A 15,588-nucleotide genomic window follows, 5' to 3' on the forward strand; every position below is an offset into this window, starting at 1 on the left:
GAGGCAGGGTTGAGAAACAGGGCACTTTATGCAATCAGGCGGCTTAAGAGAGACTAAGGTTGGAGTTGCGGCAATTGCCCCATTTCTCTGACAGAAACCAGACCAGAGGGCTTTTTTACTTTCTGAGCCCGTCGAGCAACCTGAATGCGAGTGAGGCAGACCAGACGATATCCTGCAATTGGCGGGTCGCTCTAAGCATGTAGTGATCAGAGAATTACACGGGCTTAAAGTAAAAGGGTTTACATGCGGAGCAAGAATGGAGAAGGTCGGGATGAAGGTGTCATAAGACAGCAAGGGCAGGAGAAAGCAATGTGAGCAGGGGTGGCAGTCAAGTTAATGTCGCACTCATGTTCATATTGGAGTTTTTTTGGAGACCACAACCACATGGCTTTTTGCATTTTAACAGCATAATGAACAAAAAAATAAAACCAAACAGTACAAATATTATAAACAAGTGGTATTAATTTCCTCCATCTGAGATCTATCCAGATAGACAGATAGATAGATAGATAGATAGATAGATAGATAGATAGATAGATAGATAGATAGATGGATGCTGATTCATTACACTAGACAGAGTTCACCCCTTTGTTTATAACAAGCAACTGTGGGTCAGTAGAACAGGAGAGGAGCATTAATCCATTTATCAGATCATCCTAATATTGTGCAGATTAGCTCGCAGCGCGCACGCATGTTGGGTCCTGCGGGGATTTGTTCCAGAGCGGTGCATTCCTGGCTCCGTCTCAGTACACCTCCACAGAACCTGTACATGAAAGTCTCCGATATCAAAGCCTTCTGTCATTTGGCTCAGCGGTGGGAGAAAAAAAAAGAGGAAAAAAAATCAAAGCTTGACCTCAGAGTAAAACGCACCCTCTTTACCGACCTGTGGGCTACTCATTTCCCTCCTGTCGTGCGTCACGGGCTCGGGGGCGACCCCCCACCCCTCCGTGCGCCCAGGAAGCCCGTGGGTATGTGAGAGGTGTGAAGTGAGAGGTGACACAGCGCCTGACATTGCAAGGCCAGAGCGGAACCGGCCCCGTCTGCGCTCAGGGCTTTACTCAGCTCAATTAGCGTGACATACTTTTCCCCCCACTGGGATCGGCCGCCTTCCGCCCGCTTGTGCTGGTCACAGCGGATTATGCCACTTCGGCAGCAGCGCGCTTCCCAGAAGGCACAACATTCATTAGATAAAGCGCAACGGTTTTCTTTGCGCCTTTACGCGCGGCTCTAACAGGGGAGAAAAAAGTGACTGGTGGAATATGACTGTGGACGAGGATATGGCCGGGTTTATCCCTCAGAAGGAGATTGTGTATAACGGCCTGCTGCCTTACTCCGACCGGTTGGACCGGGAGGCCACGGAGCTGTTGGCGGAGATCAAAGCCAACCTGTGCAGAGCTGTTCTCGTTAGAGAGCTGTGGCCCGGGGTCGCTTTCTGGTCCAGGAAACTCTTCTCGTAAGTGTTGAATCAAGGTCGTCCTGCAGATATGAGCTACAGAAAGACAAGTTAACCCGTAATTGGTTGCTGGTGATGCATCGAGAAGTTTTGTCCAATGGAAAGTCACGCAGATTTACGCAATTTGTATGATTTTGTCCAATGCAGATTTGCATAATGAAACATAAAATTGCAGAAAACCTGTTATACAAAGAATAGTTGTCATAATGTAGGTAATTAGCTGGGCAGGGATCTTCTAGTTAAATGGCAGTTCCCAATAAAATAGTATGGATTTTTACAATACATATCTTTAAAGGGTGTTTTCTCAAAATCTGTTCTTTTTGGCCAAATTCAAGCCAGAAAAACTTTGCTTCAGTAGCACCTAAATCTAGTTTTTGAACAGACTCTTGTTCATACATCACTCTTAGCCTCTTGTATATAACATTTATTTCTAGAAACACAGCAAAAGGGGATGTTTTTATGGCTGTTGACCGGTTTTATTCTCTTGAAATTATGGAGTGATACAAAAAAAAAGAGCTCCAGCAAAATGAATCAAAAAGGATGCCTCCAGTTTTCAGATTTTTGTTCTGGAAGTTTATGCAAATGTGTGCATATTTATTTAGACAATGCCTCATTTGCATACATAAACATAAGATTTCAGGAAACTTGAAAGACAAAAAAATAAATGTCTTAATGTGAATCAGAAACTGGGGAAGTTTCAGGGTGTTAAAGCAGCTCCTCACCCAAAGTGTTCTGCCCTTTAACTTTAAATACGTGCTAGACGTTTAATTTACTTTACCTCTTGGCGTCACATCAGGTTCAGTGAGGTTAATCGAGCTTTCATATATAGACAGTGCGTCACCGAAGCCGTGCAGTCACTGTGTTTCCAGAATATGGGTCAGGAAGTCGGAAGTGCTCAGCAGCTCACCTTTCACCTTTCCTCAGGTTTCTGAAGCTCTACGGCCGCAGGTTCAGCAAAGAGGACCACATTCTCTTCATCAAGCTGCTCTACGAGTTGGTCACGCTGCCGGACCTGGAGCCCCACATGATGCAGAGCTACGCCAGGCTGCTCATTCAGCTTCTCAAGTGGGTGTAAAAACGAACAAGCACACATGTATAAGGGATTTGCCCCGCAGGGACGAAGCTGCAGGAGCTCAGACATCTGCATGGAGATCTGGAACTGGCTGCAGCTTCTCCACATTAATAAAAGAAGCCAGTCGAGATGTTTCAGGCATGCGGTTCGGATGCATCCCGGTGGACCCCGGGGCAGGCCCAGAACATTGCTGGAGGGATTACATACCCCATCTGGCCTGGGAATGCCTCGGGATCCCCCAGGAGGAGCTGGAGGATGAGGAGAAGATACCCCGCTGCTGCACGGATAGACGCAGTAAAATAACAGTAGAACTGATATAACATGACAGATATGATGAGCAATGGCAGTCAGACTTAACTTCTAACACGGCAATGAAAGATTGAAAGATAAAATAGCTGAACTCCCCCAGCAGGAGCCTTTCATGTTGTTTCTTTCACCATAATGAGATCAGTGAGCAGCCTGTTTGGTAAACATCGCTGTGTTTTAAAGTGGATTTTTTACTTACCTCTCTGCCGTTTGGAACACTGCCATTTGTGGATTCAAGCAGCCTGCAGAGTTGAAAAATAAGAGTCATTTAGAAAGCATTCGGAGAGAAGAAATCTCAGGCAAGGCCACGCAGTCATAGAAATCTGCATCTAGACACAGGGCTGACTGTGCATTCAGGAAACTTAGAATAAGAACAAAAAAATGTAGAAAAGAATCTAACCTTGCTTTAAAACGAGTATCTTGTTTGTTAATCTGAGGGGAAAATAGCTTTTATACATGTCGTGTGTATATTTTTGAGATATCCTGCTACTTAACCAACAAACTGGCAGAAGTCATCCGTTGGACTCTGCTGCTTATAAAACAAAACTCAACATCCTACTCCCCTTTTTTTTACAAATGACAGGTGAAATTCATACGCAAAAGTGCAGTTTTGCTTTGCAGGAAAAGATACAAACGGCACCTGATAGCACTAAAGGTTTAACAGATCTTTAGTTCAAGATTTACAGCTTTAGCCGGTTCCAGACCTGCCAGCTCCTGCCCAAACCTCATATTTCTTTAGAGAGCATGAAGTGGAAGAAGGGTTTTTTTTAGTTTAGCAAAAAGTAGTAAAAGAAATTCCATCAATGGTAAAAGTCAGCTAAAACCAAATACGTGACATTTATAGATTGTTATTGAGGCTTAAACAGCATTTAAATGTTGCAGCGAGTCTTAACCACTTTATATAGGTTCAGAACGCAGGGTTCAGCCGCACACTGGGTCACCATGAGAGGATCAATGATTAGGCTTTGCTTTTTTGGTTGGAACGCTGGAAATGTTTAGCTCATTGAGTCTCAAATGGGCATCTTAAGGAAGTGGAGTTCGGAGGGAAAAATCTTTGTTTTTGGTGACAACTTAGAAACGTAAGAAACATGGGAAGAGGCCCCAAGTAAACAGCAGTTCCTTTTTTTTTTCCAGCTAACTGCTCGTGGAGTAAAACAGAAGAGTGAAAGAGTTTGAAGTAGGATAAACCAAACAAAGGAGGGTTTTTCTGGAACATCTTCACCTACTTACGATGTGCTCGGAGGAAAGAAAAACATCTAAAGAGGGTCATAGCTCCAGTTCTGACTTGTAGCGGACAGACAGGCAGCTTCTTGCTCGGCCAACATTTAACCCTCATCAAGGTCTTTACAGGAAAAAGCCACCAGCAACACTTTAAATAGGGTGTGTAGGAAGCAAGAAAAAAACAACCAGTCATACACAGCCACACACATGTTAGCCAATGGGGCACCTGCAAAGGTGGGCTGGGCGCTTGGTCATGTGACTTCAGGCCAATCAAGCTGGCACAGAGGCAGAGGGAGGACATGGGTTCCTCCATGAACTGGAAGAGAAAAATGCCTTCCCTCTTAATGTTGCACAGGCCTGCTTTATAAACACTGGCATTTAAAAAAAGGCTGGAAGAGCAACAAGATGCACTCTAATCAAATACATCATAAAATAGAGATACTATAAAAACTCATTATTTGAGAAGTTCTCACTCATGCCCCCCGGAAATAAACTTCTGAAATCGAAAACGTAATATGCTTCTCTTTTTTTCCCTGAGAAAATTGACACTAGCACCTCTTTGGCTGGGCTTAATCACTCCTATGCCTATACAGAGAGAGATGAAATATTGTGTTGCTGTTCTTTGAAATTTCTTGCCACTGGACTGATTACATCATTTTTAATAATGGAGCTGCAGTGATATGGTCTTTACCGGAATGGGATGTCTCACCTATGAAATGAAAGGGAAAAAAATCAGCTTTGAGTGTTTTAGGAAGGTGTCGGGCCACCGCGGGCTGCCAGGAACACTTTCAGCGCACTTTGGCATTGATTCTCCAAGTGATGAAACGACGCCATTGTTCCGAAAGATATTCAGACATTTGATGTTTTGATGATGAGCGCTGTCTAACTTGTTAGTCAAAAATGTCCCTGAGGTGACGCCTCATGTCAAAGGGAACAAGTTGATGCCACATAAATACCACTTTTGATATAAACAGAGCCACCAGACCCCCTCAAAACATCACCTGTTGGATACTAGATGACATTTTCTTTGTTTTAATGTAAACGTTCTTTTCATAGGACGGTTAAAAGGCTTCGGATTCTTTTGGTGCATCAGTGATTTATGCGGGCTGCACCATTAAAAAAAAGGCCTTGAAGAGATTTAGTTGGGAGGTTTGTGCCGGGTGGACTGGCGTGCTCTACAACAAGCCTGTCCCTTAACTTTCTTCCTCTTTTAACGTTGCCACAGGTGGATCTTTAAAGGTTCCCTTGCAAGCGTGGATCACTTTGAAGAGCATTCCAGCGTTTTAGAATTACGTCCTTGATGTCTTCGGTTTTTTTGAGGGCGAATGTAGTAAATAAGGTTTGGCTTAGATTTGAAAGATTTTTTTTCTAACCTGCAGATAAGCCTATCTGCTTTTTGAATTCACTTTTTTTTTTCTGCACACGCTGGCCAATCTCGGCGATGATTTCCTTCTCTACATGTGGATAACATCACGTCTTTATTTTTATCATAGCGCTCGGGAACTTAGATTTTCTTCCCTTTTCCTTCAAAAAGAAAGTCTTGAGTAAACGTCCTCACACACACACGTGCATTTAATCAGACCCGCTAAGCAAAAAGGAAGACAGTGAAGTATGCTGGCCTAATACTACATTTATTGCTTTTTAAGCCTTGACCTATTTTGTAACTCGCTGCTTTTTTTTTGTGTCTGTCGGATCAGATCTGTCACTTCTCCAGCGACAGTAGGATTCTCTCCAAGACGGTCACATTCGTCACTTCCCATTTGTCTCCAGCTGTTTCCACGACTTTTTAACATCCGTCACGAAACAACATCTTAATGTAGATGTCATTTGTCTGAGTGTTTTCCATTATGATGAAAAGAGAGCGATCTGGGCTAACCGTGGAGTCGGTGCCAGGTCTCACAGCTGAGAGATGAATTTGATACTCAACATCAAGCATCAGGTCTCAATAGGCTTGTTTTCTCTCTTTCTTTTTCTGTTCATTCTTCGCATTTCACCGTTTGTCTCTTCTTTTCCTTCATTTTTCAAATCTCCCCAATGAGAGTCTGTTCCAGAGCTGTTAGATGAATGAGAGAGGAGGAGACTGCAGGAATCCGAGGGTTGTGGAAATTGTGCGTATTCCCCAGCGTGGAGACTCTCAACCTTTCTGTGAGGTTTAATCCCATAAAAAAAATAAAAAATAAAATTGTGATTTGACAAAGAACTAAGTAATGGTGTACAAAGAAAGTGATGTGAAAGTTCTCGGGAGGATTTAAAAGAAAAAAAAATGTTCCAATTTTGAAGCTTCTGAAGTACTAATCAGTGGCACGCTATTTACTGTGCAATCTAAAAGCTTCAGAGGATGAAAAAAAACTATAACCGGAGCCAGTTATGTCTACTTTCAGATGTTAAACATTCTTCCTCTGAGGAGTCCGGTGCAGGAGGCTTGCATTGTGAATACTTCACACCGGCTCTGCACCTGCAAATTGCCGTCTGCAGCTGTCAGTCCGGTTTGTGTTTTATCGGATATAAAGAATCCCCGCGCCGTGTTTGTCGACATGTCAATAAGTTGGCAGTCATCGAGTTGAGTGCAGCCTTTGAGGTAATGACTCATTCTCCCGTGATTACAGACTCTTGCAGGTGCCCTGTGGTCTCTCACTTCATTATAACATTATTACCATCAGGGGGCTTTCAAAGGGTTGAATATCCGAGAACCTGCCTGGAGTGCTGCAGGAGCCGCATAAATAGGCCGAACAGCTGATAACTGACTTCTATTTTTCAAACAGGAAGAAGGAACTGCTGTCAAGGGATGACCTGCAGTTGCCGTGGCGACCGCTCTATGATCTGTACGAGAGAGTCATCTACTCCAAAACCGAGCACCTGGGGCTCATCTGGTTTCCCAAGTATGTCGTTTTTTTTCCTTTACATGCGGCTCTCGTGACATTAAGCACTGTAGCAGCCTATATTTACTTCCTATCAACTTACATGTTGTTCTATCCAACTTTTTTTTTTGTTCGTTTTGTTTTTACTGGTGCTGCTTTCCCAGACCTCATCCAAAGCGTCTATCTGCATGACAGAAAAAGGTCGAACTTAGGAAATATGCTTATTTGCTTTCTTGCCAAACGCTATGTGAGAGATTGACTTTCCTGTCTGTAGACTAAACACGAAGCTGCTCAGGGAAATTAAATTAAAACCAATCAACCAGCACCTTCAATGCTCACACCATCGTGAGAAAGTTCCCAAAACCGCAGTTCCTCAAACGGCCACTTGAAGCTGGCTCCAAAACTGGGTCAGGTCCTGCAGACATTCTTGTTAAATCGCTCAACTTTGCAGCAGAAATAAAAATGTTCACATCCTGGTGCAAGAAAGATTTTGGTCTCTACAGCTAAATTTCTCATTTATGACAACTGTTTAGGAGGAGAATATTTTTTTAACTCACCCATTTAAGTTGTTTGAGGGCAGTAAAAGTTATGCATAATTAAGAGTGTTGCCGGTTTTAATGACAGATGGGCGCCATCAGGACATTCAATGGTCCAGAGACTTCTGAATGACTACCTCTGCTCCACTCATACACGACGTCTTTAGCTCATTTTTGGTTTAGCTGGGAGTATGGAGGAGTTAGTCGCTGTCAAAATGACAACAGCCAGAGCCTCAAAACCGCTGTTCAGGAAACCTTACACCGACATCAGGGAGGATTCATCTGTCCTAATAAACGGTCTATGGTTGGGACCAGAAATAACCCAGAGTTACTGACAGGGAGGCAGACTTTGACCTCATACCAAGTAACTAGTCCTGGCCAAGAAGAACTCTCAGATGTGCTGTAACTAACAAACAAGAGTGTTCAAGCTGCTCATAGGTAGATTTTCTCTGGTTAGCTGTTAGCGGTCTGCTTCATATTTACGATACAGAGCGGATATGATTACAGTAACTCCAGAACAAAAGTATTTCATCCAAGAATCCAAAACTACTTTTCCTAAAGCACTTAGGTAGTGATTTAGTCAAAAAAGGGCCTTTGAGCAAGACCCCTAACCCCCCTTGCGGCCAGCAGACCACCCTGGGGTTGTACCATGGATGCACAACTGCAGGATGGTTGAGATGATGCACCAGCATGCAAACTTATAGCCCAGAGATCAGCCACGAAAAATACTCTGCATCTCGAAAGGCTTTGTTCCCGTAGGCTGCAAATTGTGTAGGTTTTATTTTTGCAAAAACTGTCCTGCAGCCAAGAAAAAGCACTTTTATGTGCATCATGCCATCCCACTGTAGACTCCATGAGCTGAGCAGGTGGGCCTGGGAAGGTGACACTAACATGTACGTTCAATGGGTTGGACGACGGAGAGCAAACCCAGGGAGCAGAATAGTTTTGCCCCATGTGAGGGCGCTCCGTTTTCATTTGAGCCCCATCTTGGATGCAGCTCTTAAAATGCATCTATTGGCTGTAGCTCCAGGTGTGAATGCCATCAGGGCAGATATAAATATATCAACAAGGGTTCAAATTGTAAGTTACCAACGATGGTTTCTCAGCTATAAGGTGTTGCTGCTGTACTGGGACCGCTGGTCAGACAACACAAGTGGGATCCGGCTTAGAGACTAATTGGTTAACAGTTTAATTGATGATAAACATAATTTGTTGTTGCAGTCTTAATGTGGAAAGTTTTTTTGATCCTCGATGAGAAGATGTGGATCTCACAAGATAGTTAAGACACACACTCACACACCTCCTCTCTCTGCTTGTTTGCAGCTCAGTGGACCACATTTTGAAGGCTTTGATCAAAAGCTGCAGACTGTAAGTCTCGTCCTCTGTGATCATGTAATTTGCGCGGCAGATAATGTATTGCTTTGATCTTCGGTTGAGCTGTGTACTGTAGATCAATGCGCGTATTTGTATCTTTAGCCGGCTATGCGTGTCGACACCTATTTGTGCTCATGTCTGTCTCTTTCTTTCTGGGCCGTGGCGGTTTTTCTCAGGTATTTCCCAGCATCATCCACCAAAGAGATGCTGGATGAGTGGCGCCCCCTGCTGTGTGTGTTTGACGTGGTCATGCAGAAGGCCATCAGCAACATGGAGCTGTTCCTGCCCACCATCATGCCCCCGGAGGAACACTGCCAGGGCTTCCAGTAAGTGGGCCAACTTGAATGGCTCTGTTTAGGAACAGCATCAGATGCCAAGTGCAGCTTTTTTTTTAGAGCCAGAACTAACAAACAGGGTTCAGAAAGTTTACAAAAAAAAGCATTCTGCCTCCAAAAAACAGGTATGTTTAGTCCTGTAATTACAACCTTGACTTGCTATTAAATCAGAATATTTTTCTGAAATCATTTGGTTTAAAGCTGCTACTTCAAAATGCATTCCCTCAAGAGTCACATAGAACCACGTTTTCAGCCGTTTCAAGTGTTTACACCTTTGCACCTGGGTGCTTCAGTGAAAAATGTTCTTCTTGCGTCAGCAGTGCTTCCCTTTCTCTTTTTGTTTTGCTAATATTCTTGGAAAATCTTCGCCCTCCTTTCTCGGCACTCGTCGTGGTGGCGTTCCAGCTCCCGAGCCTCTTCACAGCTTTCAGTGCATTCTTCAGTATATTCACTCTTTTGCAAGAGATTTGTCTGGATTTACTCTTGGATTCACGAGCGCTTTCCACACAGTTTCCACAATACATCATCTTTAATACTCTATTTTTCCGTTTCGGTTTTTCTCTCGCCCCTCCAGAATATACAGGGGAGGGAATGAGTTCATATTTTAAGGAATTAGGGCGAGATTAGGGGAGTTTAGCCCTCAGGTGTGTACATATGAGCGTCACTGGGTGTGACCCTAACCCTATAACGGTTGTTTTGTGTGTTAACAGGTTGTGGTTTGATGAATTAATGAATCTTTGGATGTCGGTGCAAAATCAGCCCAGCTGGGAAGGGGTGAGACACACAAACACACTCGCAGTATTTCAGGTATTTTCTGAGCCTTTTAAAATAAGGCGACACCGATTTTACAAACTGTTCATCGACTCGGGAAGTCAGTAGTTAATGTCACAGCTAAAGCACATTTAGTTTTTAATCTGAAACACCAAATTTTAAAAATAGTTTTGATTCATGGGGCTATGAATCATGCAGCTCTCCATTTAAATAATAAAAAAAACAGAAAAATGGTTAGGGTAATTTGAGATGACATACTTTCTGTGGCGGTGATTGAAATGTTGTTAACATATTGTCAGTTTCCACTCAGCGTGCAGATAAGATTTTCCATTTGCGTCTCCGCTCCGCTGTTAACCAGCCTTCTGGCCTGCTGCGGCCTGGCTGCGCACATTTCCTCTCCTCTTGAACATCTTCTTTATTTTTGGCCATATTTGATTCTCGGAATGACACACTTCACTTCTGGGAATGTTCTTTGCGCCGGCGGTGATTGTTTGCCCGATTGCTTGTCTTGCAGCACCTTGTGAACCTGTTTGCTCGCCTCGCCAACGACAACATCGGCTACGTGGACTGGACCCCTTATATCCCCACAGTGAGTCATTAGTGGATGTACGAGTGTGTCTGTTAATGTGTTTACTGAGGTGAGCTGAGGTGAAGCTCTCTATTGTCTGTGTTTGTGCAGATCTTCACCAGGATCCTGCGCAGTCTGAACCTCCCGGTCGGGGTCAGTCAGATGGTGGCGCCGCGGTATCTCACCAACTCCTACGACATCGGACACTTGGTGTTGTGGATCACAGCGCTTCTGGTGCACAGGCTCTCCTAAAATGAGTGAAAATAAAGAACATATTTGCATCATATTGCAGCTGTTTGACTGTTTTACGTCCTTGCAGGGTGGACCAGGAAACCCTGGACAGAAACAACTGACCTGCCTCTTCAGCAGCATTGCCTCCTTCTACCATCCCTCCAATCACGGCCGCTGGCAGGTAAATCTCTTCTTCTACTCACACACATACATCCACACACTCTGAGCTGTTTGCTGTCCCACTCCTTTTGATTTATAACCTGTCATTCAGGACCCGGCCGGCTCTCTTTGCCCAGCAAAGTAATAACTGCTGCAGAAAAGAGCCATATCACAGGTCCGTTGGCGGCGCCACTGTGTGCATGTGCCTCTCTGTGATAATGTCGAATGTTGCGCCCGCAGTCTCGGCTGATGCGGCTGCTGCAGCGTCTCCCGGCGAGCGTCGTGCGCCGCGTGCACCGGGAGCGTCATGCTGAACCCAGCTGGATCACGCTGGTACCCGAGTGCCAGAGGCTGACTGATGAAGATCTGCAGGAGTTCACCAAGAGCCTCATCGGAGCTACCCTGCTGGCTATGTTCAGGTACTGCGTTCTGCTGATGGTTAGCCTTAAAATCAACTATAACCGGCCTTTATACGCATTTATAGGTACTCCTGTGTTTCTGTACTAGAAAGCTTGTTGTAACATCTAGGAATCTGTATGGAGGGTGCATGCATACACATGATTGGTGCACAAATACATGCACACATGCACAAGAGAGTTTATTTATTTAACTTTAGAGGCACTTTTTGTCTTGATTTGAACTTCTAATTATATTTTTGCAATTTGGAGAGCTATTGAGCAGATGTATTTTGTTTTTTTTTGCCACTAACATTATTATTTTGAGTAATTATTGTGGGATTTATTGTAATTAATCAGCTTTGATAGACAGATGGGACTCTCAGTGGAGTCTTGGTTTCTGTGTAGAGCAGGGCATCGGCACAGTCTAACTTTTAACTTTCTTTAACCTGTGCCTCCTTAACGTTGGCTCCGTTTCTTGACTCATATGTTAAACAGCCCAAACTGCACATTGTTGCTGCAGACTCTGTCACACTGGACATGAAGTGAGAGTAAATCCATCAGATTCAGGCTACAGTGTTGTGGTTTGGTTATCTGCGGAGTGGAGCCCTGTTAAGGTAGCTCAGTTTAAAAGAAGTTAAAGGAGCATGTCACGACGCACGACACGACGAGCTTGTAGATGATATCTATTATAATCAGTAAATTAAAACTACTCCCATATTCCCTGTGTGGGCTGTTAGTCTCCTAATAGCTCGATCACCACAATGACTATATTCTGACTCGGCATCATTAAGCAAATTGTTAAAAGAAAAAGATATCGAGCGGTTTTAAAGCAAGATGTGCTAAGTAGTAAGACCATAAAACAACATAAGAGGCCTGAAAAGAAGCGCATGAAACAAATTAAGCAGAAAGCAAATTGGTGCGGCATAGCAGGAAGTTATTAGTGGAAAAAAAGTGAACTCACATCAGAGGAAACAAACAAATAAATATATAAATAAAGGATGATATGAGTTGCTAAGTGAAGCCATTCCGCAAAAATAGGCTGTGAGATGACATTTAAAAACAAAGACAATGTAAAGTCGGCCCGCATGTGGGAAAAGTATTTCTACTGATGCAGAAATAGATATCATAGGTGTCACTGTGGGTGTAGGTGTGACTGTTCTGTTGCATAGTCAGAGCTGTTTAATGACCAGAATTTCTCCTCTTGCATCGTCTGAGCCAGAACTCGGGTTCACAAATAGAATCTGAGTCCATATTTGGGATTTCCACCTAGCAGCTATCGGTTTTGTCTTGACTCTTAGGCTAATTTTCTAACATTTTCTGGGGTTTTAACGTCCTAAGATGCCACCGTTAACTAGGCCATGTAAATAGCCAACGAACGGCCCATTTGCATAAGTGCCAGCTGGTTATCTAACTGCGGTCACTGCACACGCTTGGCCTCAACACGGAGGCGTCGGCCTAATCCCGTCAAAGACAGGTCATATGTGATTATCTGTCTATGTGTGTTGTTGTTGTTGTTGACGCTGCATGTTTCTGTATGTTCATCTGCCCTCTCCTGGTGATTCGCAGTAAAACTGGCAGTACGGATGCAGCCTACGCTCTCCAGAACCTGGCCCTCCTCACACCAGAACTCGCCATACCACCGGTACTCGAAAAGTGAGTTTTACGGCATCAACTGTTGGGACGTGCAGTCAAAAATGTTGCTGCTCAACATCAAGCGTTGACTAATCTGGGTTTTTATTTGCTCTTATTATTATTCTGTGCCTGTGGGAGGGTAATTGTGCTCTCTAGGTTTTGGTGGATATAAACATTAAGTATGATTCTGCAATAACGTCGGTTAGTTAAGCTACAATTTGAGCTTTTTTTTAATCCTATATTTGTTTATATTTTGACAAATCGACATCATTAAAGTTTGCTAAATGAGCTGTTCACAGTTCTTGTTTGCACCGACAGACGACTACAACTGGGTTACTTAATGCAAAACTTCTTTGGCAGGTTGTGGAGTTATGAGGGGCATCTTTTTTCTGTGATTTCTGGACGTTTATTTGTAAAGGACATCAGAAATAATGATCCTGGGGAAGCATTCGTCACATTTAATGGGATCACGCCTCTGTGTTGAGATTTGACTTGAAAGCAGGAGCAAGAATTTATATTTAAATTGTAGTAATCACACACTAAGGGTTTGTGCCTCTATTTTTATGTCAGCATATGGCTCCTAATACTGTAGAATCCTTGTTTCTACATCAGAAAACTGTGGAGGAACTTCTCCTGGTTGATGCTGGGATGCTTCACAAAGTTATATCCAAGTTAAAACTTCGGATCCAATCCCCACGTTCTTTTTTTTTTTTTTTTCTTTTTATTGAAAATCTACTGACCATTGTACAATATTCTCTTCACATCAGTGTTTTTCCTACGCTTTAAGAAAAACCTCAGTACCTGATAACTACAGGCCAGTATCCAATCTACCACTTTTCAATAAAATTCAGGAGAAGTTTAAGTCCGTGGAGATTCTCGGTCATGCAGGAGTTCAGTGGTAAACATCTGAACCTTTCTTTGGGTGCTTGAGGAACTGAAACCGTCTCTTGGATGGATGGGAGGGGGAGTGTCTTCAAAAAGCTAAAGAAGAGTCTGGCTGCTTTTTACTGAAACTCCTAGGTTCATGAAACAACCATAGGACTGAGACAGCACCAATGTGGATATAAAACAAACCCTCTGTCTTGGTACTACTTGACTTAACCTTCGACTACTTGATTCTTGTAGACAGACTTCAGGGTCTGATTGGCCTCTCTGATACGGACTTTAACAGGTTCAAATCTTATCTTGCTAGTAGAGATTAAAAAACAAAACAAACATGCATTCACGCTCATTTAAAAGCTATAAAATTAATTCTGGAGTTCCTCAAGGTTCAATTTTAGGTCCTGCACTTTTTAACTTTTACATGCTGCAAGGAGCTACAGCTATACTGTACACTGCAGTGTCTCCTAATGACCCAGAGCCAATCTGTGCTCTTTTTAAATATATTTTACACATCAAGCTATGCATGGCAGAGAATTTTCTACAGCTGAAGGACAAAACTTCCAAAAAAGTCTTGGTCACTGGTGGTGAAAGTCGGAAAAAGAAACTCAATGTGAAACTGCAGCACTGACATTAAACCTGTCAACAGTCTTGGATTCATCTCTGACTCAAATCTCAGCATTGAGCTTCACATTATAAACATAACAAAGAATGTATGGTATCATTTGAAGACCATTGCTGGAGCACCATTGTTTCACTTCGAAGCCAATACACAGACAAAGGTTCACGCTTTTGTCACCTGCATGATTGACTATTGTGTTGCTCTTCTATCTGGTCTCTACACAAACAATACATCTCATCTTCAACTGCTGTTACTGACAATATTGTAGATTCTCTGCACTGGCTATGTTTCTGTTTCCCAGCATGCACCTGTCCACTTCACCTCATCCTCTTTATTATTTACATCCATGCGTCTTGTGCCTAACAGGACCTATGCAGCGATGCAGACCCTGACTGAGCCGCACACCCTCACCGCCACGCTCAGCTGCATGATCGGCATGGCCCGCAGCCTGGTTTCCCCTAACAACCATTACCCAGAGGGCCGTGCGCACGTGCTCCCACTGCTCATGGGCGCCCTGCCAGGGGTGGACCCCAACGACTTCAGCAAGTGCATGGTGAGTAATGGACGTGTTGATTAGTAATGAAGAAGAATTGTTAGACAAGTAGACAATGCAGCTCCTGCTGATTAAATCCCCTTCTTGTATACTCAGGTCTATCCTATTAATAATTCCTGAAAGTGGATTGAATATCTCAGTTTGAAGAACTCGCAATTAATGTGGCTCAGCCTTCAGTTTCTGCTTGAATTGTAAAATGGATTGCTCCCCTCCTCTGGTGCGCTCATTTTCTCCAGACTGTATTAATCCCTCACACCAGAATAAATTAATACATTTGAGAAATGTCATCTGGTAAGTTATTTAACATAGGCCGTGATGGCGTCAGATGATGTAAATTGATCCGTTTCCTGTCGTGCCTCTCTGTCCAGATAACGTTCCAGTTCATCACCACTTTCACCACGCTGGTGCCTTTAGTGGATTGTTCGTCTGCTCCGTCTCGATACGCCGATCTCACAGAGGTACGCGGCACACATGAGCGGTTTATACATGAGGAAGATTAAATAAACAGAAGAGAGAGCCAAAGTCCTGACACTACTTATGGATCGCCAGAAGCTGCTGTAGCTTGCTGCAGTCTGGAGACGAACTGGCCTCCGCTGCACCAATTATAATCAGAGGCCTTT

At 43.5% G+C, this 15,588-nt stretch overlaps 1 protein-coding gene across 1 annotated transcript in view; it reads left to right on the forward strand.

The window, feature by feature from the left end:
- The first annotated feature begins 1,259 nt into the window (after positions 1–1,259).
- The window catches only part of LOC103359659 (proteasome activator complex subunit 4B-like), a 45,366-nt gene continuing 31,037 nt past the window's right edge, over positions 1,260–15,588 (forward strand). Inside the window, exons 1-13 of the mRNA XM_008285119.1 lie at positions 1,260–1,453; positions 2,378–2,518; positions 6,815–6,931; positions 8,770–8,814; positions 8,997–9,146; positions 9,866–9,929; positions 10,441–10,515; positions 10,606–10,728; positions 10,814–10,906; positions 11,125–11,303; positions 12,849–12,935; positions 14,782–14,968; positions 15,337–15,426. Coding sequence (XP_008283341.1) covers positions 1,260–1,453; positions 2,378–2,518; positions 6,815–6,931; positions 8,770–8,814; positions 8,997–9,146; positions 9,866–9,929; positions 10,441–10,515; positions 10,606–10,728; positions 10,814–10,906; positions 11,125–11,303; positions 12,849–12,935; positions 14,782–14,968; positions 15,337–15,426 — 1,545 coding nt within the window. The remainder of the gene's footprint in view (positions 1,454–2,377; positions 2,519–6,814; positions 6,932–8,769; positions 8,815–8,996; positions 9,147–9,865; positions 9,930–10,440; positions 10,516–10,605; positions 10,729–10,813; positions 10,907–11,124; positions 11,304–12,848; positions 12,936–14,781; positions 14,969–15,336; positions 15,427–15,588) is intronic.

This window comes from Stegastes partitus, unplaced genomic scaffold (genome assembly GCF_000690725.1).
Source record: "Stegastes partitus isolate 25-593 unplaced genomic scaffold, Stegastes_partitus-1.0.2 Scaffold387, whole genome shotgun sequence".
Classification (NCBI taxonomy): Eukaryota; Metazoa; Chordata; class Actinopteri; family Pomacentridae; genus Stegastes; species Stegastes partitus.